Here is a 25,777-nt window from a genome sequence, read left to right as displayed (position 1 = left end):
CTATACTTGGTCCCACTAATTATTGAAATTTGAGGATGCATTAAAGGCTGTCAGGTGAAATGTTGAATTACCTCTGTTTCCAAAACGTTTACTTGAGAAATTCAGGAAACTTGCTGAAGCTGTATTACAGTGTGGGTGAATACATATGGTTTGTGACAGGTGAGCTACAACGCAATAATTTTTGACTGTGTGAACATACAGTGCTAAATCCCCTTCTTTTCTCTGGAGTAGAAACTTTCTTCTCTGTATCTTTAATTTTTGATTTTTATAAAACTATGTTGTTGGCGCTTTATGTGTCATTGTTTTGTCTTCTTGTGACACTTAGGAAAAAAACCCCAAACTGAACCAAAATCAGAATTCTGCCATGCCATAAATAATATGGGGTAACGTGTTTGCAAAATTCAAAAAAATATGTTCTAGAACAGATATTAAATAAGAAGTTGCAACAGAGACTTATGATTCTCAAAAATGCAGAAATGTTAAGAAAACTTTGTCTGAAAAAAACTAAAAACCTAGAAAACAAATCCTTCGGCTGCTGCCACTTATGTTTGGCAAAATTTCAGAAATCACTTCTTCCAACAAATTTAATGATTGGTAATGGTGAAAATTCCTACAGGCATTGCTCTTCAGGTTTTTTGAACTTTAACTTTGTTGCAAAATGTCTACTTTGGAATGCTATTAATTCACATGTAAATGATTTTAAATGGGGCTCATGATATATCTTGTCTTGCAAGATGATGTAAAAGCTTGAGTGAATTCCATGTGTTCAGATTTCAAAGGATGTTTCCTATTAGGTCAGTTTGGAGTCTTTCAATGTTTGTTATAGAAGAGAGACTATCTATTCTACTTAAACTATGTCAGACTAGTCAGAGAAACATTTGCCTTGAAAATTAAGTATGTCAGTTTAAGTAAAATTATATTTTTTTCTTGAATAGCATAGTCATGTCTAAAATGACGCCAAAAAGTCACTAAAATACATATTCTCAATGATATTGTGCTGGCCTGATTTTTATACTCTGATTACTATATGAGTCTTCTTTAATACATTCTTGTTGGTAAGAAATTTAATTTCTCTTCAACATTACTTCCATTGTTTTTATTTTGGTGCTATTCTCTTTGCACTTGTAAAAAAATATATAAAAATTGTCCTTAATGAACAGTTTTAGTCCTTGTAGGCTTTCTGTAATTCACCTTTTCTTTGTGTCTTTTATGGCAATGAAGGGATAATTCAGTTATTCTTCAGAGAGGCACAAAACATCTAGCCAGGATCTTTCCAAATTCTTATGCAGAAAAATCTAAGCAGAAGTACTGCTGATGATTAAATAGTTTTAAAATAACATTCCTAACACTTTTCCTTTTCACAGTATGCTTTTCCTGAAAAATCTCATTCTCATAGTCTCCTTAAAATAAACAAATAAAACTATTCATAATATTAAAAAAAATCCTTAAGTGCTTGAAGTTGGACCTTTTTACTCTTTTCACTTGTGTTTGCACAAATGCCACTGGTGATACACCACAACCTCTGCAATGTTCTCTGTCATCTGGTTCCAGTGTCCCAGTCACCTTTGTTGAATAACCTGCTTGCTTCTTTGCCAGTAGCAGACGGAGTTCAGCGTTGAGATCTGGGGCACTCTTGGAGTTGATGACAAACCTGAGCTATGGAAATTACTTATTTTAGAGCCTTTGTCAAATTACATATCTCTGAATACTCAGTCTTAAATGCCTAAACATGAGGAGGGTGAGAAATACTATCTGCCAAATTAATATTTACAGAAATGATTATATTGTACTTTTTTTGTGGATTTGATTGTTGGTAACTCTGGAAACAGATGCTTTAGGTGCTTTGGGGTTTTAACCAATGCTTCTTTGATGAAAGAAATTAAGGTATTTCATAAAACAGTGACTGTTGTCAAAATTTTGACTTTCATCAGTAGAGCTCATCCCAGATGCATAAGATGTCCATATAAAACTGGTACTTAAAACTCATCAGCAGATACACTATGGGAGGTTCAGGATGCAGCAGTTCAGAATGAAAGGAGTCTTGATTCCCCCACCCTGGGCTGTCTGCTCTTGTTTCTGACAACAATTTGTTTTTTCAACCTGTTCAGATATGAAGTTAAGGTTCTTTGACACTCTCACAAGCCATTCCAAAATCACAACCTGGCTGCTTCTGCCAAGAGAGGCTCCAAAACAACGTGTGGCTCACCTGTTTTGAGCACATAGCCATGATCTTCACTAGTAAGTTAAACATACAGTTCCCAGATACTAAACTGAGCAGTTGACACAGGGTGAGACACACATGGGCATTTTAGTCCCCCAGACGGGATAGCTGCACTTAATTCCATAGTCAGATTGGTCCTTGGAAAAGTCTGACTGCAGAATTGTGCCAGGGCATAGCTTGGGAGAGCGTGGGTCAGCACAGGTAAAAAATGCATGCCCAGAGCTGTACTCACACCTTGCTGGTATGGAAAATCACGTTCTCAGTCACTCTCCAGTTTTCAGTGTAGGTGAAGCCTGAGAGATTGGTAAAAGTGATATTGTCATCATACCTTTTTCAGTAATGCACTCCCTATATTTTTTGTAACCCTATACATGAAAGTGATTGCAGAGTTCATGTCTTAGTGTTATTAATGAACCTGGGGATTGCTGGAGAAAAGGATGAGAACCTCTGACATTCATTTAAAATCAAAGATTGTTTCACCTGCTGGCCACAGCTCTTTCTTCAGGTAGCAGCATAAATCTTATGCCATAAGATGTGCTCCAGAAAGTATTTCAAAGCCATCCCAAAGTCCTCACATAAAATAGTTTCTCTCCTGTTTTTATTCTTCAGTCCACTGTCCTATGGCACAAGAAGAGCCCTGGGAATTGCAGCAGACGAATAGGCATTATCCAGAAGGCTTTCTCATAAAAGACAAGGCCTTATGATAATGCAATGATGTCTGTCGTGTATTTTTTCCCCAAATCTCAGAGCTTAAATTATCTACATTTTATCCTGCAAAATAAAAAAAAATCCATCTCTAATAGATGACATAACATTTTTTAAATAACAGCTAAATTAAAATTTACTGTAGATTGTAACACCATACTACTATTGAGATATCTAGTCAGGAATAGATCCATGTTTTGTGTGATATTTGAAACATGGTATGAAGTGATGATCTAGTAAGATAGATAAATGTTCACAGAGAAGATGCACTGCATCCTGCCTAATAAATTAAATTAAAAGTAAATATAGTTACAGTTTGCTGATGTTTAAAACGTACCAATAAGGAAAAAGAAGGTATTGTAGAAAAGAGAACCTGGAAAATATTTCTAGGACATGAAATCTGAATTATGTGAAATGTGTAAAGAGAAGTATCTTTAAAAGAGAATACTAGTGACTGAGCTTAGACCATAGTAGGTTGATGAAATGACAGAGGACTGAAAAAATAAAATCTGATTATTAAATTCTGATTTATGTAAAGCAAGAATAGTTGAAGCAATATATGGAGTAAAATTTATATCTAAACTTCATTTCCAATGTATTTTGATGATGTGCTAGGATAGCAGTGCTTTTTGCTTATGTGCATGTTAGTTATAGTGATTTTGTAATATATGCTGCATGGTTCAGAGGAAATTTTTACAGTCGGAAGCCAGAAGAGACTTTACCTGATGTGAAGTATTACATATGTTTGGCACCAACATAACTGGGTGTGTCTGCTTTTACAATTGCATTTAAAGGTGAGAATGCCCCTGAGCATATTTATGATTATAATTCCTTGATTAGCTTGCTGTTGAGGAAGATTACTGTAGATGCCAAGGCAATATGAAAAGGATAATTTTGTCCTGGGTGAGCTTGATGAGGTATGATAGAAACATCTGCCTTTTAATTCAAATGCCTAACCTGTTGCATTGCTCATGCATATTACTTGGGAATTCCTTGCACAGCTATGAGTTCTCCAGCACCTATATGCCCTGGGAATTGCAAAATATCTTTATTCCTCATCTGCAAAACAATTTTAATAGCTTCAGGTCTTTTCTTTTTTATCCCTGCAAGTTTCTAATCATAAAGAATATACTTCCTACTAGATGTCCTCACAAGGACTGAAACTGGGATGAGGAGCCCGAGGACATTTGCCTGTCTCTCCATACTTGCATTTTAGCTTAAAATTAAAGCTCTTTGTCATTTCGCTCTTTTTATAATCTTCACTCTTTAAAGTCCCCGAAGTGGAGAATGCTTTCTCAGTAGCACTGTCTACACGGACTGTTAAGGCTACCCTTCAAAACATACAATTAATTTGCCAACCACAGCAAGAACCTGAAGATCGGTATTCTTCAGAGAGAGGTCTGTGTGTTGGACTATGCCTGCTAGATCGTTATGAAATGCACCAAAAGTTAAAAGGTAGATAAGCAGTCCAAGAGAAAAGCTGAAATTGTATTAATTCAAGCAGTAGACAGCAAGTGCAGATGGCACTTATATGTTTTATATAAACATATAAACCAATTTGTGATCATGGAACAGAGGGTCCTCTGGAGTCTCACTGTCCACACTTAGTACCAGATTTTAGTGCTCGGAATTATTCCAAGGAGTTTAGATCAGAATTTTTGTTTTCAGCACATTTAGAACTATTGCCCAATGCACCATTGATAAGTTTCGTGTCTAGAAATGGGTTTCTATTTGCATAATTTACTTCTTTTTCTCATGTCAAGAGAAGTTTTTACTGGTTTGTTTGGTTTTTTAACTGCAAACCAAAATCCACTTCTGTCTCCAAAATATGGTTTCTCAAAAGCCTTGAAAGATAGCAAATGAAATGGCTATTGTTCTATTGCCTGTTTACGATCATGTTTATTGTTTCTTCCCCTAATCATTCTTTTATTGAATATGTTCCTATTAGTTTCATTTGTGTTAACAGAAATCTTAGAAAGCATCACAAAAATATCCATAAGAAAAAATAAAATATATGGCCAGTAGGCTTTCAGTTCAGCTGATTTAGCTTTAGAAATATAGACTGATTTTGAATGCAGCTGAGATTACATAGTGATCAAATTAGTTCATTAAAAACATGACAAAAAAAGGGTCAGGTTTTGTTTTGCCTTTTTTTTTTAATTTGTGGAGATGTCTGACTTAAGTTGATCTAGTGGTGCTTTTGGTCTCATTCTTGCCTTATCTTTCCTCTTAGTTCTCCATTTCAGCCACATCTCTGTTGTTTCTAGGAAGAATTGCAATAACAAGAAAGTCTTGTTTTCTGCTACTGTTGTGCCCATACTTGGAGCGGAGGACGCAAGAATCCTGATCAGGGGCTCTGACTGCAGTTAGGGCACAGAGCGTTTATTTCTAAGCCATCTCCTGTTCTGTATACACTATTTCTCTGTTCAGTCCAAGATTTTAAGGATACTCTCATAAACACAAAAGTGGTCATGTAAGGTCAGAAAATTCCGAAGAGCAACTCTGTATGTGCAGCTCTTGCTGATCCTCTGCTGTTAGCTCACCATGGAAACAAATCATGCTGGAGCTTCATGATACTCAGTTTATGAGAACATGGTGTTATTTGAAATGTAGCAAGGTGTTAGACATCACAGTAATCCGAACTTGGCATCCTTTCATGGGAGCCACACAATCAAATAAAGCAGGACTGTGAGACACTTCTAAAGACCTTCTCTGTCCCAGAGCAGAATCAGTGCTCTTACCTTAAGATGCTGCTTGAACAAGTTCAGCAATAATGATTTTCAGCATATACACAATTTATTGTACTCATCCACTAGTCTACCATTGGAAAGTTTATTCTTAAATTTAATTAAATCTCCCTGGATTCAGCTTAAGGGTTTGGTGGTTTTTTTTTTGCTTTTCCTTCCCATGGAATACAATTAATTTGTTCTGTGCAAAAACTTTTTGATGACTGTTGCTGCTTTAGGGTTGAGGTTTATTCCTGATTTTATGATTAGACTTCTGCTATCCCATATGTTGGATTTTCTCATTGACTTCATTATTACCATTCTTATCTGGTTACTGGTAAAATGGTTCACTTCTTTGAACCACTGTGCCCCAAGCTAGGTACATTTCACCATCTGAGTTTTTAGAAGGTTGAGGAAAGTAGAGAAAATACCAGTTTTGTATATGACACTTCTATTTTTATATCTCAGTTGCTTTTATCATAATAATATGACAGGATTTTTTTATGTCTTCAATGCATAGTTTTCATCAGAGCTGTAAGTATTAAATTTAAAATTTCTTTAAATTTTGCTCTTGTAAGAACTAAAAGTCAATAATTAGGACTATTAAAACTATTTAAAATACCCTTTAAATTTCTAACATCAAATGTGAAACCCAGTCATGACCTTTTTCTTCTCCATCGATAATCAGCTGAATATTTCAATAATGGCTTTTGTGCTTTCCTCCCATACAGTAAAAGCCTGAAATGATCATCTTGATAATATTTCTTTTCATGGTTACAGTCTCACTCATTCTTCTGGATATGGATTTGTAAGGGCAGTGGTAAATCAAATTGTTATCATTCAAATATTTGGAGCCCTTTCAATCAGTGGCTCTTCAATGGATGTGTAATTTCTCACACTTGGATTGGCTGAGAGCATTTGATTATTATAATTACTGTAATTTTATTTGATTTTGGTACCATGCAGATCCATTTTCTTTGATGGGTAGTTTTGGTTACTAGCTTGCAAGGAGGGTATCCAGATGAGGCACCTGTGCTTCTGATACTTCGTGTCAGCACTCCTTTACCAGTGAGTGTAGAATGTAATTTAATTGAAAATAAATTGTAAAGATAGACGTAGTTCATTCTGATTTCTAAATGGCTGAGGTTATTTTAGGGTAAAATTGTTTCAGCATTTGTTCTTTGCATGTTATTTTAACTTTTCTGTATTACTTAACAAAATGAGCCAGTCCTCAGATCTGTCTTCTCAAAACTGAGGTTCTATTCTGGGAATCTTGCTGTTGGCCAGAAGAAAATGTTTGAGTGCATGCTTCCTTCTGGTTTGTATCTGCCCCACTTCTTAGTTTAGTTTATATCTTGGTGATGATTTTTTTGTTAATAATTTGATTAATGATCTGATAGTGATTAATTCACAGTCTTTCATTTTAAAATTTCCTTTCAGATTTCTATCAGTTAAAACTGTTGCCTTCTAAAAGTTACAATTCTTCCTTTAATACTCTGCTTCTTTCCATTCCCAAAGTTGCTCCAAATTTTGATCTTAATACCCATGAGACCACCCTTGATTTGACTTATATCAGTTCATTTCTTATTTATAAATTATCAAATCATCTATTAGTCTACCTAAGTCAACACCTGACTGCTTTAATTGAAAGTAGGTTTCACAGCCAATAAGGGACTGTCTACAATAGACAGACTTGAAAGAAGGGTTTTTTTAACCAACTGCTTTCAAATCCTATGTATACTTTCTACCATATATGCATAATATTATATAAAGTTATAATAATTTTAAGGATTTTTTTATTATTATTTCTGGCTTCACACATGGGATAGCTGTATTGATTGCTGTTCTTTGCCTACACACTTAAATAGCTTTTATATATCAGGTAGCAGATTTTCATTGGAAATAGATCATACCAGTTTTCATGTGGAAATCTGGTACATGCCACCGTTACCATATTCTTTTCATGTAGAACTAAGAGATTAGCTCTCTTGTTTAGCTACTATATGTCCCAATCTTTTAAAAATCACACCCCATGAAAGAATATAGTAGTGTCAGAATATTTGTGAGCTTGGATTGCTGGCTTTTTATGTATGGGGTTTTTTTGGTTGGGTTTTTTTTTTTGGGTTTTTTTTTTGTTGTTTTTGTTTTTGTTTTTGTTTTTGTTTTTTAATTTCATATGTTCAATTAGTCACTGTGTAATATAAGGAGAAGGAAAGAAGTAGAGTAGATTGTTTGCTTCTGTGTGTACAAAAGCAAAGTTAAGTTCAGGCATGTGGGATGAAATAGATTGTCAGGTTCGAGCAAACTTTGGTGTTGTGAGCCTCCATCTCTCCTAACCCTTGACATTTGCATTCTTCAGCTGGTTTGAACTTTGGAGAAAGCATTTGGATTTGCTGTCAGGCACCATGTTATGCATGGTCTGACATGGAGCCCTAATGACCAATGCAGACTGTGTCTACAGGGAAGACATTCCTGCTAATGCCGCCAGGAATTGAAGCATGTAACTGTTGCGGGTGTTTTGTTTCTAGTTCTTGGTCAGTCAAATAATGGGCAGGGAAAATGAAAAAGTTGTTTTTGCAAAAGTATTTAGAATCTATTAAATTGGGTTAAAAGGAGAGAAGCTAAATTGGCTTCATAAAATGAAACATGTAAACTGCTAATTACTAGTGCCCTGTATTTATTTCATATCCTTCACACAGGAAAAAAAAGAAGACACTAAACAAAAAACAACAAAACCCACCCCCCCAAAACCAAAAAAACCCCAACAAACAAACAAACAAACAACAACAAAAAACAAACAAAAAACAAAAACAAACCAAAAAAAACCACAAAAACCAACCAACCAAACAAAAAAAAACACAACCAAAAAACCCCACCAAAAATCAGCCAAACAAAGCAAAACAAAGAAAACCAGCACAAAAACCCCCAAAACAAACCAAAACCCAACAACAACAACAAAAAATGCCAAAACAATTAGAGTGAGAAAAAATCTGATAATTAACTATTATTTTTCACAAAACTAGTCTAATTACAAATCAGTCATGGTGAAATGAAAGGTCAATAACTACAGATGCATAATTTCTCTCTGATAGATTGCTGTTTGAAAATAGGTTTATGACAATTATGTGATTAATTTCCTTTTATTAAACAGCATTATAAGACTTCATGTTGCATTTATCACTTTATTACTGTTACTTTTTCTCTTCAACTGAAAATTAATCCTGGATAACATCAGAATAGAACAGAACCTCAGGTAGATTGAGCGTCATTTCTTCTAGTGGTAGTTGTTGCAGGGAAGACCACAAATCTGAATTAAAATCAGAGCCTCAGTATACTGAAACTGGCAGTATCAGCTTAACAAAACAAAACACACACATTCACCATCACCTCTGCCACCAACCAAGCAACCAAGCAACCACAAAGTGCTTTTAGTCCAAGGAAACGAGAACCAGAGATAGTATTATGTTTTCTGAGCTGAAGCACTTGAGGAATGTAAGTTAAACTGTGATCCAGAATGTCTTTCCCTACTTGCTCTCAACTCTCAATGTGCTATGCTGTTTTGTTTTGAAATTCCCCAGGCACGAAGAGTTGCTATTCCGAGCAAATGTAGAATTTTCCCAGCCTTGGAAAACCTGGGCAGCCTGGGGTTCCAAGAGCCAATCATTTGCCCAAAATTCCTGTAGTGTTAATGTAGTAAATGTTTTCAAACATACTCAATGTTCACTTAATCCTGCCCTGTAGGGTTGGGTTTACTGCTGCATTTGGTGAGCACTACGACTTCTTGTCCTCCTGTCTAGCAGCCTGGTGGTAGGAGTACTTGGGATTGTAATACGCTGTCAAAGACTACTGCCTGTTCTTCTGGAGCATAATACAGTTTCAAACATTGTGATCTCTTCCAGGTTTATGTTCTACTACTAGGCGAGGCACCCTAATCTAGATTCAAAAGACAGAGAAACCTTTTTTTTAGTTTGAGCATTAGCATAGTCTGATATTAGGTTAATTGCATGAAATCCTTCTTAGGGAACATCTGGTTTTGTTAGATAATATATTCCTTGAGATACGTGCCAACAGCCTTAGCTATCTGTTCTACTTCCATAGGCAAACACTGTAAAAATTGTGCAGTCTATCTCTCGTAGGTGAAATCAGACAGGTTATGTGACTTGGATTTCTGTTACATACAGGTGGGCTTTCCTGTGTGGCACATTTGTCCTCAAATTTCTTTGGGTAGCTTAGAGAAAAAAGTGTTATTCAGTGGGCAAAATGGGAGTTTGCCTTCTCTCTTGAGGCTTCTGGAGAGACTGCTGCTGGAAAGGAGTTGGATCATCCTAAATTCAAGACTCTGAATAGTGCTAACTGCTTTGCTACTGTATGAGCTGCTGTGCTGACTGACTCTGATATTCATTAGAGAACTTTGTGGGCAAACACAATCAGTGAGAGAGAAAGGTTTAGCAATATCATTTGAGGGCTACTAGGAAGAGTTGAACAATGCTGTCTTTCAGTCACTATCTTTTGAGGGTTTTGTACAACTGTGGATAATTCTGGGGTTCTTGTTGGGAGCCAGCCAGAGAATGGGCCCTGAGCAGTTTATAAAGGGTCAGAGGTTCTCCTGAAGTGTTTTTTATAATAAATGTGGCTATGTAATCATTTGGTTAACTTGTTATTCAAACAGCACGGAGCAGTCTTTGGCCTTAAATCCAGCTTAGCATGTTGATACGTTTCGGTTGCATAGTGCTACCAGCGAGATGACTCTCGTTTGACATATTCAGCCATTTGGAAAGTTATATGTTCAGAAACTTATTTCATGTTCAGCAGGAATGTTAGGGTATGCAGTCATTTGAAAAAATAAAATAGGGATTCGGAATTAGAAAAGAAAAGAATATGGTTGACTTCTGGCAAGTGTTTTGGTTTTGGTTATCTGCAGAGTATACACCTCTTGTCAGTATAAATAGGGAGTGCCTGTATAAACATTCTTGTTTCGCCTGTTCCACATAATAGTTTCTTGTATCATATTTCTTTTGACCTCGCTATCTGAAACCAATTACAGGAGATCCATTTGGGCTGCATCTATTTTCATAAGAAGCCAGGCAGCAGTGTTTTTCTCAGAGATGAATATCAACATCAAATATCCTTCTGAGTGCTTTGTTATTTATGTTTCAGAGAGATTTTGTAGCCTTCAGCTCTCAAGAATGTGTCACGCTGTGCTGTTTATACATTGACGATATTAATGGGCATAGATGTCATTTTTCATTTTAACGTCTCAAATGCAACAGGCTGATAGGTTAAACATTCCTGGTTTTAAAGGAAGGATATGAGTGACATCTGTTTCCTAAAAATACACATATATTTAATTTCTAAAACCCAAAGTAATAAGTTTACCATCTTTAGGTGACAGATTTCACTTTATTAAAATAGTAAAACTTTAAAAATAATTTCGAATCATGCTTACATCAAATGGAAGGGTTTGGAATACAAAATTAAAGGAAGTTCTATCTCCTAGTAATATTGCCAACAAATGGCAAGATCTACCACAATTTATCAACTTTAATAGTGTGAGTTATATGCAATTATTTTCATTTCTGTTCTGCTTATGTTTTAGCTATGCCACAGCTTCGTAGTAAATATTAAGTAGTGTTCCCAATAAATATTTTACTAGAAGATACAGTGAGTTCTGGAAACCATATGCCAAAATTTTCCTTCCTATATAGCCATTACTTAAAGCATTATAATGATTTTCATTTATGTAATTAAAATAATTTCTAATCCTCAGTTCTTTTTATTGGTTTTGTCTACATTGAATTTTTTTTTAGTAGTTTTACTAATTTATATAATTAAGGAAAAGTTCCTACTAAATTTGAAACAAATGTTATTGGAAAGTATGTACAGTTTTGACTGCCCTGGAATTTGTTCTGTCTGTACTTAACTTGAGGTGGGATTCAACATGAATTTGTCCTACCAGATTTATAAGTGTCTGTTATTTTGTCTTCTTTACACTATTTTTAGATCATGAGTTATCGTAAGAGAAATTTATAAATGATACATGGTGTTTAGATGTAAGTGTAGATGTTAAACTAATAATTTTGTAAGATACTTTAAAGTTGTCCATTTGTTTTGCAAAGATTTAATAGCAGCAAATGAATTTTTAGAACTAATGTTTTATAGTGTCATGATTTTCACTTATGAATAATGTCAGTAATAATGCTTTGAAATCAACAGTGTTTCCAGGAGGTTGTTTACCATGTAGCAAAATGTAAAGTTAAGCAGCACACTGGGAGAAAAAAATACCATATGATGACTGCTCTAAGAACAAAGGCTGACAGTGATTTCTACTTATGAGTTTTAAATCATCTCTGATCTCTTGAAATTGTTTTCTGTTCTTCTTCTATCTCCTGTGTTTACAATAATCTAAACTGCCACAATAAGATCACTGAAGTATTCAGGTAGTCATCATTTATAAGACATTCTGTATTAAAAGATAAGCCTTTACTCCTTTAGAGATATCCCAACCAGCACATATGAATCAAAATAGTTTAAGTAGCAGAGCCTTTTATGCAAGCATATCCTGTTGTGTTGCCTTGCTTTTTCATGAAGTGTGACTTTTTGAAGTTAGCTGTAGGAAGTCATACTTTCTTAGGCTCATTCCACAGGAGTGTGCTAGCCACAATTTGAAATCATACTGTCTAGATTAAATCTAAGCTACAGCAGACTATAATTCTTTCATTTTCAAGTACTGTAATTGTACAGCTTTACCAGATGCTTGCTTGCTTGCTTTATTGTATTGATGTGAGGACTTTGCTTTTGAGGAAGATTAGGATTTCTGCAACTGCCAAAAATAAAAGAATATAGTCTTTTTTTTTCTTTTTCTTTTTCCTCATACTCCAGATCTCTTCTCTCATTCTCCTGGCAATACCACACCAAGTGGTGAGGTTAGTTTTCCTCTACAGTCTGTCATGAATTCATAAGTGCAGTAGTTCTCTTGCTTCCATTCCGGTTTTCCTTTTGGAGAGCACAAGATATTATGAATATAAGTTTGCCACAGATCTGTTCATGCTTTTCATCTGTTTTTGCTTAAATCACTGCAAGAAGTTGGGACCAAATCCTGGTGTCTCTGAAATCAACAGATACATTTAACTCTGATCTCAGGCAAAGAAGGACTGTCCTTGAGGATATGCTCAAGAAATGTGAGTGTAGTCGAGATCATGCACCCAGTGGTTCCTTGGTAACAAAATATTTCAAGTGCACTTTTAAATATGTTAACTTTTGTTTATTTTTGGCAGAAAGACGATAGTTCGATGTGTCTCATTGCTTAGGTCCAGAGGAATGTATACTCTTTGTAAAGCTGACCTGTAATTACTTGAGAATTTGATGAAACAATACAGGGATTGTTGTGGGAATGTCTCCAAATGTTAAAAATCTGCTCTGCAAACTTTGTACCAGGGCCTTCTATGGGGAGACGAATCAATGTTGTTAGGAGATGGTACTAGTGCATTCACTTTGTTTACTTTGGTTTTCTATGTCTGCCTGCCTTCTCAGAAAACTTGCTTGGAGCCAGACTGTAGCAGCCCTCTCTCTGTCTTTTCATAATTGATCAGGGGATGACTGCTTTCCCTGAGGGTTAAGACGTGGCAACTTTTTCTGTTTGCTCAGCATCTCAATGCAGTAGTTCAAACATTGTTCACACCAGCTGGCAGTGTAATGCCATATGCACATCTTGTCAAAGCAACTGTTGTCATGGATACTAGAAACTATCTTAAAAACCAGCTCATTTGAGTCTAATCAAAATTGTACCTTTCTTTATCAGTTGAGAATCTTTATTATTTTAGGGAACATTGATCAAATGGCATTTATTCCAGTGCATTCCATCTACAGTGGGTTTTAATAACAGAAATAATAGTGTGATGTATTGTAAAGCTATAACTGCTCTTTATTGAGCTGATTTTTCTAAGGGGAAAAAAATGAGTTCTCCAGGTAGTTTCAGTGGAAATGTTTTGAATCAGGATTTTTGGTTTATTTTGTTCTTTTTTTTTTTTTTTTTTTCCTGAATAAGTACCACTTTATAACACTTGACATTTAAAAATAATTTTATAGGGAAAAATAATATAGATTAGCATTCTTCGTGTAAGTGGAATGTTTGTTTACATTTCATATGTTTAACTGTATTTGGCTGAGTTGGAATGAAAACGTAAAATAAATGAAAACATCTTCTATTTTGATTGGGATACTGTCATCCCTGAGCCTGATCTGGTTGGTTGAGTAATAATTTCTTTGTTCTCTGATTTTCCTAAGAATGCAAATTAAAACCACTCATTTTTATTTGGCATTAAAACGGCACTCTTTTTTTTTGTCAAAGGAGAGGTTTCTCCTTGAATTGTAAGTACAAAAAGAGTTTTTAATCTTCAATGAATATCCTTATTAATTCACTTTCAAGATAATCTGATGTTGATTTGTCAAATTTAATTACAGCTTCTGGTAACACTTGAAGTCTACTTGCTTTTACTTCAAATTGTAATACGAAAATGCAAATTGAATGATAATTTGCAAGGGAGTGGGCATTTTAGTTGAACACTCAAAGACAAGTTCCTTGTGGAAATGAGGCTATTGATGCAGTTTATGATTTTTCCTCTTCAAGCACTTCAAACAAATTAACTTTATTTCCTGCAGGATTTCATGTACATCCATAAATTCTAGTGAAGTCCTATATATGTGCTTGCAGAATATTTTTTAAATGTTTCAAGTAAAAAAAGAAAAGCCCAAAGAAAAACAAACAAACAAACAAAAAAAACGTAAAAAACCCAGAAGTATGAAATCTAGCAAATACAAATCAAATAGGAGGGGATTTTGTTTGTTTGACTGGACTTCTACCTAATATTAGCAATGAGTAACTGATTTCTTTCTAGGAACTGGTCGAATTTATTTACTCTTTTTTTTTTACTTTTAGGCACTCCAGGCAGCAAGGCAGCTGCTTTTACAGCAACAGACAAGTGGACTGAAATCTCCTAAGGGCAGTGAGAAACAGAGACCGCTGCAGGTTAGTAAAGTCTCCTTGCTTTTGGGACCTTAATCTCAGGGAAGATTGCCGTGCTTGCCCACACGTGAGGGGTGTGTGTCAATGCCTGTCCCCTAATGCCGGGTATGTGCATATTCACATGCTGCAGGTTACAGCTTTCTTGCTGCTGACTTCACAGAAAAAATCACTTTAGGACACAAAAGCCTTTTGTGGCTGTACTTGCTTAAAAGGTCTAAGGATGAGTTCAGTAACTGTGGTACATTAATTCTTTCTAGACATGTTACAAAATTGGTATGCGATTTTTATATGTACATGGTTTAAATTGTAAAAAACACGTTAAGACTAGGAGCAAAATACTATCCGTGAAAAAAAACACAAAACCAAAAGGTAAATACCTCGCATATAATACTATATCCAAGTGACAGAGAAGTGCTCAGAAACCTACCAACACAAGTGCAGGAAATTATGAAAGCTGCTTCTGCCAGCTGAGAAAAAAAAAATATGTCGTGAAATTTCACATTAGGATGTTGTTGGACTTTAGGTTGTGAATGGGTAAACAGAAGTTCTGCTATTGAATAGTTATTTTAAATGCATTAGTAAAAACATAAGGAGGGTTTTATTCTTGGAAAATTTTATGAGTGTGGTATTTTTATGAGGTATTAATTAATTTATTCCTAATGCAGAGTTTGATATCAAATTGCTGCTGACAAAACTTGTTGTCTTTTGTATATAAACCAAGTATGGGTGCTTAACTGCTGAATTACATTTTGTTGCAGACAAATTTTTTTGTTCAGGAAAATAAAAAAAAAAGTATGATTCCTACCATTCTCTTCCTCACATCTATTTTTCTGGGTGAGCATTTATTCTCTCAGGAGTTCTCCTGTTTTCTGATGGAGTAGGGTTTTTTTATCTCATTTTTAGTTTTTGTCATGCATAATGGAGGACCCCAGGCACTAGAATGTATTTTTTTTCTCCACCAGGGAAATGCTGTTAAATTTGTTCACTTGTGCAATTTCTAAATGTGATTCTCATTGTCTCCTTTCCTTTGTGAAACTTGGTGGAGCTCCACATTTCTGATCAACTCTCTTCAAATTCATATTTAAGGTTTTATTTATTTGCTCAGAACCAAGCAAGAATTTAGGCATATGACTAAAGAAAATGGAAAAAAAAGAGGAAAACATGACATGATTCCATCCCGCCATACTCTAGTTGTAGTCCAGTCCTGGCTGAGGCTGAGTCCTGGGACACTCTCAACTTTCCACTCTTCACCCTTGACTTTGTTTTGTATCAAATCAAATCACATTTTTGCCAAATGCAAATTCACATTTGTTTTGTATCAAATATCTTCTGCACTGAAGGCACGTAGGAGTAGTCATAAAGGCTTGTGAACTCTGTGGGTTTTTAAAGTTTTAAAAATGGAATTAGTGACCTTGAAAGGTTGAACCATGAAAATTATTGATTTAATGAATATTGTGAAAGTACTTCATTCTGCTAGCTCCTCATTCTAAAAGATAACATGAGTTGTACAAGGAGTATACGAGATCCATCTAGCTCTATGTTCTATCTCTAAATTTGCAAATACCAGGCAATAAGGAAACTATATGAAACAGGCATTAAATAGTGGTATTTTCCCAGTATATATATATTTTTTCTTTCTTTATTTCTCCACTTTTTAAACCAGCACAGCTCACGAGTTACTGACTTCTCTTTCCACATTCTCCATCCATTCACAGACTTTCTTTTCAAGGTTAAAGAAGTCTGGAGGGGAACTGTTTGTGGTAGGCATTGGTGAAGTGATAGAAAACCATGTTTGGAGGCAAAAGACAGTCTTGCACAGAGCCCAGAGGATGATGAGATGAAGAGAGGGAGTCTTTTGCTTTCACGCTCTCAAAACACTAACCCTGGCCTGATGCCCTTTGAGTGTATTAGTGCTGTATCACTAGTTTCCCAGGAGGAGTCAGCATCTCATGAGTCATACTTGAGAGGCAGGAAGAAGAAAATAAAGCAAATAATTTTATTTTCAGAATTGTTACATGATCCCTAAAGTCTAGATTATTGCTTATGTTTCCAACTTTTTCTTCCATTATCACTGTGTACGCAGTGTCTCATATTGGCCTTGAGCATTTCATTTGGTTCATTTTTAAAGGAGAGAAAAAATGGAATTTGCTCCCAGACTTTGGTTTAATGTATCAATACCATGTAAATTCAGGTATGAGTACAAACTACATTTTAATTTTTGTTTTTAGTGAAAAGGATGTTTCAAGGTAATGGACTTGGGTCCTACAAGCTTTTCTATTTCTGTCTCTTACTGCCCATTACTCATCATGTAGTTGACATTTCGATCATCATGTTGCCTGTTTGACCAGATACTTTCCTGAAGCTGTGCAGCATTATTATTTTGGTATGGCAAATTTAATGGTAACTTTAGCCAAAATCTTCTAGCAGTAGAAATTGCTATATTTTTATAAGACAAAATTGAGGGTTATAAGGCAAAAAGACTTGTGCTTATGTTTGTGATAAAGAAAACAGATTTCTTGCAATATTTTAAAATACTTTAAATTAGTGCATATCTAATTTCCTCCATTTCAGAGCAATTTACTAATCTGGACACTGTCAATATTTTAGAAGAGATTTATAAATCCAGTAAAAATGCAATAAAGCCTTTAAAACTAGCTCACACATCAGCAAGCAAATGTAGGTATCAGGTAAGCCTTGCCATACATCTCTTGTGCTCTGTAGTTGGATGTAAACTATTCTTTCGTTCCATGTGCCAAAGAGGGGAAAAAATAGTATTTATTTTAGTGGCCGTCTTTTTTGGGGGGGGAAGTAGCATATGGTGTGTTTATGTATGTTCTCTCTGTAATTTCATAATGCGTCAAGTATTTTAGTGACTTCAGCTCCTCCTAGCTAATCAGCAAGTTGAAAGCTGATTGAAGAAACCTTCAAATTTGTGTCCTCAACTTTGCAAAAAGAGGGTGTCGGTAAGTCATCATGTTCTATTGTGCTTTACTGAGGGGATGCCTTTAGGGGAACTGCTGAAATTTTCCTAGAGTAATTTGAGTGTCTTTTCTATCCTCATGAAAAGCTTTTACAAATGCATCACTAGCTATGTGATATATTGTAAAAGTGCAGAAGTTTTTGTTTTAGTTTCTAATGCAAAAGTTACCTTTAACTAGTAGTTATCCTATATTTTCAGGGACAGGAGTCTTATATTTAGATTGCGAGTTAAGAAAATACCTGCAAAAATTACAGTTTTAGATAGACGCTTGTGTTGATCTACTATTACTTTGACTTACATTTGTCTGGGTTTCACGCTGCAGATGGCATAACCATTAGCATGTCTTATGTAAAACAGAAGAAGAAAAACATCCCTTTTGACAAGCTTGAGTACCAATTGTGGTAGTGATTTTACTTTCATGTATAGCTATCCGAATAAATGTATTTGAAACATGTTTATATGTGCCATTCATTACACTGATGTACCAATTCAATAGATCCAATCAGTACATGCATCGATTAATGACATATTGCAAAATAGCTATGGAGGGTTTGTGATGAGAGTTGAGGGTAATGTTAAACTGCATATGATGAAATAATAGCATTTACTGTTTTACTGTGCGTCCAGTAAAATATTGCTGTAGTAGGGTTAAGATTTTTGTTGTACCATTTTTTGTTTCTGAATATTTTTCTTTTCTGTATAATTTTTTAGAACAGTAATCCACGATGAAGCTTACTAATTGCTTTCAAGGATTTCTCCCCCTGTCACCAAATTTCCATAGTAGGCGTAGCAGGGAAAGATGTCACCTTGGCTCTTAGAATATGTAGTTCATTTTCCTAGGGCAGAAAGTCACTGTCCTTAGAGCCACCAAAGAATCTGGTATCATCTTGAGGGAGTTTTAATACTGTCAGCTTTATTTTCATGTTACATTTACAGTCATGAGTGAGACTTGGGGTTCTTCAAGAAATGTGAGAGCACAAGCATAACCCAAAGGTAAATGCTGTCAATTTTCTGCTATTGGCGGGTATTCGTGTACGGCATTGCAATTATTTCACTTCCAGGTGAAATAACCTTAGACTCGTCTGTCCATGATACACATACTGTTGTTGTCTGCATAGTGTGGTGATTTGCACAGTTGTAATTCTATTTGTTTGCCCAGGTGTTTCTATTCCCACTAATGTCTCTAAAAGAATAGTTTATTTTCATAGAGTCAGTCTATGAACATTATGTTGATTAGAAAAAATAGATAATTACCTTCCAGCCCCATAGTTTAATATATATACAGTGAACACAACCACATTTTTGAGGGTTTTTTTCCTTCAGGCTCGGAGATTTGTTGTTTCAACATCAGTACTAATGCATTCTGTAAGAGGATGGCATGTCATGAAATCATGACTCCTGGAATCAAAGGGTTAAGCTCAGTGTGTACCGAGCCAGTTGTATAAATATCATGCAGTATGGAGTGTTGAGTTGTTATGGTAAGCTTTGTTTATTTAGCATAAGCACTTCACTGAAGTGTAATAATTTGATAAAATTTGAGAAAAGTATATACTTAAGTTTAATTACTTAATTTTTATTTCATTGGTGCATAACATAAGAAGAACCACTTTTTTTCAAAGACACTCAAAATGCAAAAATTTAGCATGAAAATACAGCATGAAAAGATATTCATAGTCTCTTTTAACCAACTCTCCTTGCTTTACTCTCTCCTAGTTTGGTCATCTCCCTGGGATCTTCATGTGGGCCTGAATTTAAAATTCATTACACATAATAAATAAGCAAACATATCATTAATATTGTAACCTTTAGTTACTTTTTTAAACATATATAAGGAGTTGATGAGAGATAAGATATAGGGAATGTGGGAAAAAAAGAAGCAAACCCCACTGCTTTTAAATTATATCCTCTGATTTAATGCACTTTGACTTCAACCGTGCATGCTTAATGTCAGTCAAAAAGTGCCATTTTAAAAACAGCAAAAAAACTTGTTGTGCTTGTAAGTTAGAGAGTTTTCTTTGCATTACATTGACCAAAAATAGAAATAAATCTAACTGGTTTAAAATTCTTTTTTCATAAACTGCATGTTACATATTTCTGTTTATCTAATGCATGCTGTTAAGCATAAGAAGTAGGAGGACTTTGTACATGGTAGAAAACACTGATAGAGAAAGATCCAAATGCATATTATATGTAGTGTAAGAGGAGAGTAGTGATAAACAGTCTTTTTCCCTCTCGAGTATAATTCTAGAGGAAATGTGTGGCCTACATATAAGCAAACATTGAGGCTTGGGGTAAATTAAATTTGGAAGATAGCTGCTGGAAAATCATAAGTCCCATTTTCCCTTGTAAGTCTATTCGGAGGAATATGCAGTTATCCTCTGACGTGCAGAAATTTGCATCAGTAATACCCACTCTAAAGACAAGGATAACCCCAAGAGATGGAAAGAAGGCAAGGAATTATTTTTATGTAAGGTGTAGGGGGAAGGGAAAGGAGAAGTATCCATGTTCAAGCTTACATGATGTAGAAAACAGGAGTTCCATTAAGGCAGAGGTATAAATACAGTAATAAAGAAAAAATACAGGACATTATTTATTTCATTTACAGTGGAAATGTCAGCATCACAAATTTGCTTGGAAGTTCTTATTTATATAGGTAGAAATTGCTCCAAGGACTTAATGTCCTGTCTTTGACAACCTTTTCCACTTGTGGAAACCTATATTTTGCAACATGTTCTCTCTTGCTGTAAAATCTTGTGATAACAGATTTACTTTAAGTCACATTTTACTCTTGAAAACTTCCATTATTGAAAACATACATCTAATAAGAAAATGGCACTATTTAGTATGCATTTCTTTTTAGTTTAAAGTATTACATGCATCACCTTGAGGTGCTATCTCCTATTGTCATTTTCAGAAGTATAAAATATTTCAGCTAACCTTATCTGTGATCTCGGTAACATGGGAAGATTTTAACTAGAATTTTTTTTTAACAGAAGTTATCACATAATAGATTCACCTGTATCTAATGGAGACAAAAAAAACCCCCACAAACTACTAGCTGACGCAGAGATCACCTCTTTATCCTGACAATATTGTTGCAATATTATAGAATATTTTGGATTCAGAGGAAAGAAGTACTATGCAAGTTCTGTTTACAAGTATTGAATGTGCAGAATACTAATAAGGATTATTACATGATTAGGGATTTCAGGAGGCATTTTAACGTTGAACACATGTCTGTGCAGAATCTGATGTGTCAATCTGTTGCTATGACTGTCCAGGAATTATCACCTACATCACTGGAATGTCTTCCCTTTCCCCCTTTCTCTCTTGTTGATTCTGGTACTTCTAGAGAGCTAGGAGTAGAGAGAGAACACACAGACTAGTTCTTCATTCAGATTCAGAAAGACCTTCAGAGCCAGTGTCTCTGTCTTTCCACAGTAGCTTTTACGTGGCAGACCAGCAGACTCATCTTTCCCTCACAGTAGAGTCTGCAGCCTGTCTGACAGCAGCAAATAATGCTGTGCATGGGATGAGTGGACTGTTTTTTATATTCTGAACTATAGGAATCTCCAAGCACTACTAAGAAGTTGGTTTGCCTTTTGAGCAGCTGGAAAGCCCTGCTGTCCCTCCCAGCGCAGCCAACTCGCATGGCTGCGACTGCTCCTCTCCAGGCTGCGTGAGTAGCTCCACTGCAGAGCTGGGAGGTGGAGGTTCCCTTAAGCCACTTCTCCAGGCTCTTGCAACAGGTTGGATCAGCCTGAGTCTCTTACCAGCTGGCTCATTGCCCAGAAAAGCTCATGAGGAGCTGAGAGGGAAAGTGTGAATGGTTCCCCACTCAGTGTGCAGCTCTATTAAAGGGTCTGCTCCCAGGCAGGGCCCTAATTATGCCAGTTTAGAATTGCACCACTCAAGCAAGGCTCTCCTGATACCCTTGAATTTGAAAAACACATTAGTATACGTCGATTTAGAAATTACCAAAGCAGGAAATGCAACTAAACGAAATAGTCTATAAATGCTCTAGATGGGGGTAGGTATTTCAGAATTGTTTCTAGTTAATTTATTGTTAGGGAGAGTCTCTTTTTTTCCCCAGCCAAAGGTTTTTCCTTTCATCAGGCAGTTCTGAAGTCAAGAAAATTTTTGGACGAAACCAAAGTTGTGTGACTAAACAATGAAGGTTTTTCAGTTAATAGTAGCATATGCAACTTGCGCATGGAATTTCAGTTTCTCTCCATGACCATTCATGGGATTCCTTGAGCCGATTTCTTCACATACTTTTCAGATTAATTTTACTTTGCAAATTGTACTATTTTCTTGACATTTTCTAGTTGTTAGGAATTACTTTGTGATGTCATAGTTGTCCAGTTGCTTTACCAAGTAAGCTGGCTTTACTGGGGATGTGAGAAGCCAGCTAATCAGGAATCTGAATGTATGCCAAGATCAACATAGGTGTTAATTTTAGTTTGACATCACTTGGGATTTATACGTGTAAAATTGTGTTAAAAGTGTTTAAATGATCACACAGTACATAGTAATGCTACAGAAGAAAAGCATGTGAGTATGTGTGCTGATGAAAAAGCAATCACATAGTGGGGTGGAAAAGCATATCAGCCCATCCTATTCTGGAAGGAGCTTGTCAACAATTGCCACTTTGATGTTCAGGTCTTTTTATACCTTCTTATGCTTCTAATACTTTTTTGAAACAGACAGATGAAGGTCTTTTGAAATAGAATTAATGGCAGAAAATTTACTAAACACTACTTCAGTGCTTTACTATTTGATTATGTCAAGCTTTGAAAAGCAATTGTATAATAATAATATGTACAAAAGGAACTGTACAGTGTTTCAGCAACATCGATATGCTTCAAGGATCTTACCAAGAACTTGAAGTATAAATGAAGAATGAGATTTTCCCACAAGTGTTCACAGTAAATCCATTTATTCAATAAATACTCTTTGTCTAATAGGAAAGACAGCTTCCACACTATTGAGGAGAACCAATACAGTAACCCAGCATGTGAGAAAAAATATCGAAATCAACTCTGTACTTGCAGATTTCTAAATTGATGCAGCTGTAATTGAGTGCAGAGATAGCTATGGACTTGATGCTTAGGAATAATCAGATTTCCAAATTTAAGTAAAATATTTCTTAATAGAAGATTTAGAGTGAAATAATAGGAAAAAAACAACATATATTTCTGTTTTAAGAACAGAGTAGGATACCATGAAAATTCTCGCTTTGAGGGCATAGTATCTAAGGGGGAATTAATAATGCAAATTCAGAGGAAAATTGTGATTGATGTTGGTGTATGCAGAAAAAATATCTCTTGATTAGAAACAGCTGAACCCATACTCTGGGTGAGGAATAAAAAAATGCCAAACTCCAGGCCTTCTGTAGCAACAGGGGGCATGTGTTTCACCAATGAAAACAAAATGGGAAGATAGGATTTACAAGAGGGCTGGGCTGTTGTACAGGATTGATATCTTTAAAAAATTTAATTTAGAAAGTTAATTCTAAAAAATGTTAGAAAATACAGCAACAAATACGGTCATGCTTAAGAACTGAGAATTTTTTTTTTTCTTTAGTCTAATGTCTTTCACCTAAATGAAAAAGGAAAAGAGAATCTCAGTGTTCTGGTCACAGTGTTTTGGAATAACCGCAAATGACCAGAGATATAACATAGATGAGGAAAATAAGATCTTGTCTTAAATTTAAATCCGTGTTTCCAATTAAAATAGGGAAATATTAAATTTCAGTTTTAAAAGAGATCTTTGAGATATCATCTGGAGTAATGGAGATATGCAATCCACCTGATTTCTGGTGGCTGGCTGGTATATTAGAAATCTACTCCATACAGATTCTGCTGAAAGATTCAGGATTCTAGTACCAATGCTCCAAATACCCATGGAGTGAACCAATAGCCACCACCCATATATTTTGCCTGTTTAAAGTTGCAGCTTGACAACTGAGAAGGGGATTTATGTGATATGAATTAGAGTAATTTAAAAAAAAAAAAAAAAAAAAAAAAAAAAAAAAAAAAAAAAAAAAAAAAAAAAAACCACAACAACTCAGAAAGTCTTTTCTAGTCCTGAAGTCTTGTGGTATTCTTTGTTGTTGCTGTTTTCTTAAAAAGGTAAAGTTTCATTGAAGCTATTCTAAAGGGAATTTAATGCCTTCTTAAATTTACAGAATTTCCCTAAACATCCTAAAGAAAGTGATAGTTTATTATTTTTTCAGAAATATTTTTTATTTTCTGCATATTTATGTCGTGCATATTTAGGAATAGAAAAGACTGAAGACTAGATAGTAACTGACATTTAGTAAAATTCAGGTAGCATCCTAAATTCACAACATTTCATCTATTTAAATTCACTTTCAGTATATGTACATTTTGGATATTTTAATCCTCACTTGTTAGATTACAATAAAGCATTTCTATGATCATAATCTAAGTAGCTGTAGCTTTCCATAATTAATATAGTTTGAACTAATATAGTTGACTTTCATAATTTTCAGTAATACTTGGAAGAAATACCACCAAATTAATAAAGATGGACATTTTTAATAGGAAGCCATTCATTCTAAAAGTAATTTGCTTTTCATGGCAGTAAATGCACTGAAACCCAACCAACATTTAAAATCTTTTTTCTTCCAAAAATACCCACTTCTAGAATGTTTTAGAGGGTTTATAGTGTTGAGGTGTTTGTCTCATAGTACCTGAAAATAAAATGAATTATTCTAACAACCCACTTATGAGATCATTGTTATTGCAACCATTTTAAGGTCTCACATATACTATGACCTAATAAGTCTCAGAGTCAAGGTTAAGAGAGGGGGCTCTTTTCCACATTAAGAAAAGTCGTGCCAATTTAGCATCCAGAAAAATAGTTTAGTCTAGAAATTAAATTTTTTTTTTGCCGGTGGGGAATACTTGGTTAGAATTCTTTGAGTGAGTATTCAGTCATTGTAATTGGGCTGGGGGGATACTGTAATACTTCAGCCATACCTCTAGAAGCAAATAATTATGACTTTGTGTATTTTTCTTTAGAATATTTGTAGTTAAGAAACAGAAGTGTAATTGTATCAGCCTTAATAGCTTTAATAATAGTGTCCTAAAATGCATCCAGAGATGTATCAGCAGCTGTTAAGACTGATTTCCTAGTCCTCTGGGGTTTTGGTAACTGCAAAGATAAATTGAAATAGTAAAAAACTTGCCAATTGATTATAAGGGTTGGATTGTCAAGGTAAAATATTTTTCTAAATTTGTTTGATTTATTGAATATTTTAATTTTTTTTTTACTGTAACTATATTAAGTTGCTTCGAAGAGCTTTTAGAAAGGTTTGAATACAGTAATGGCATAATATTTTTAAAAAGTTTCAGTGTAATGAAAACCCACAAAATTATTTAATAATACTTCTATTATATGTGGAATCATTTAACTTTTTAAAGTGAAAACTCTGATCAATTTTGGTAATCGCAGTATTGGACTCCGTCTTGTGGTTAAGGTGAGATCCAGTGTATCACAGATGTTGCACCACATGATTTACACAAAAATTTGTTCTCAAACCTCCATGAATGGCAAAGATTTTAGGAGGAACTCACTAGCAGAATCCTTTTTCAGAGAAGAATCCTTGTTAGTTAAGTTTTCCCTCCCCTGTAAAACTGTCAACAGAAATTCTAAAAAGAGTTTCAAAACCTTTGTTTCACCCTGCAGAACATTTTATATTTTCCTTGTCTTTTCCTTGGTGATTACACATCATTAGCACAGAGCCTTTGGAATGGTGCCACAAAAATGGTGAATACATTGTTCTTCCTCTTTTCATTCTGGAACATTTACTGTTGTGATTTTCACTTCATGACATATAAATTTTTTTAGTTTCACTACTAATTATTAGTTTTAAATGTATTTTACAAAAAAGGGTATCTTTTATAGAATCATAATTTGTGTGTTTCCTCTCTTAGAGAAAAAATAGTGAGAAACTGTTGGTTCTGACAAATACTGGCTAGACTAGCAGTCCATGATCAAAAATCCACTGGTTTTAAATTTAAAATACATTAGATTTCATCTGCAGTATTGATCTCATTGTTAGGATGAAACTTTTATTTTCATTCATCTTACTG

The 25,777-nt window shown here is 34.9% G+C and overlaps 1 protein-coding gene across 1 annotated transcript in view; it reads left to right on the top strand.

The window, feature by feature from the left end:
- The window catches only part of FOXP2 (forkhead box P2), a 403,711-nt gene that overhangs the window by 265,985 nt on the left and 111,949 nt on the right, over positions 1–25,777 (top strand). The window contains 1 exon segment of the mRNA XM_058420110.1: positions 14,588–14,677. Coding sequence (XP_058276093.1) covers positions 14,588–14,677 — 90 coding nt within the window.

The sequence above is a fragment of the Hirundo rustica genome, chromosome 4 (assembly GCF_015227805.2).
Source record: "Hirundo rustica isolate bHirRus1 chromosome 4, bHirRus1.pri.v3, whole genome shotgun sequence".
Classification (NCBI taxonomy): Eukaryota; Metazoa; Chordata; class Aves; order Passeriformes; family Hirundinidae; genus Hirundo; species Hirundo rustica.
This window is presented reverse-complemented; position numbering and strand designations above follow the sequence as displayed.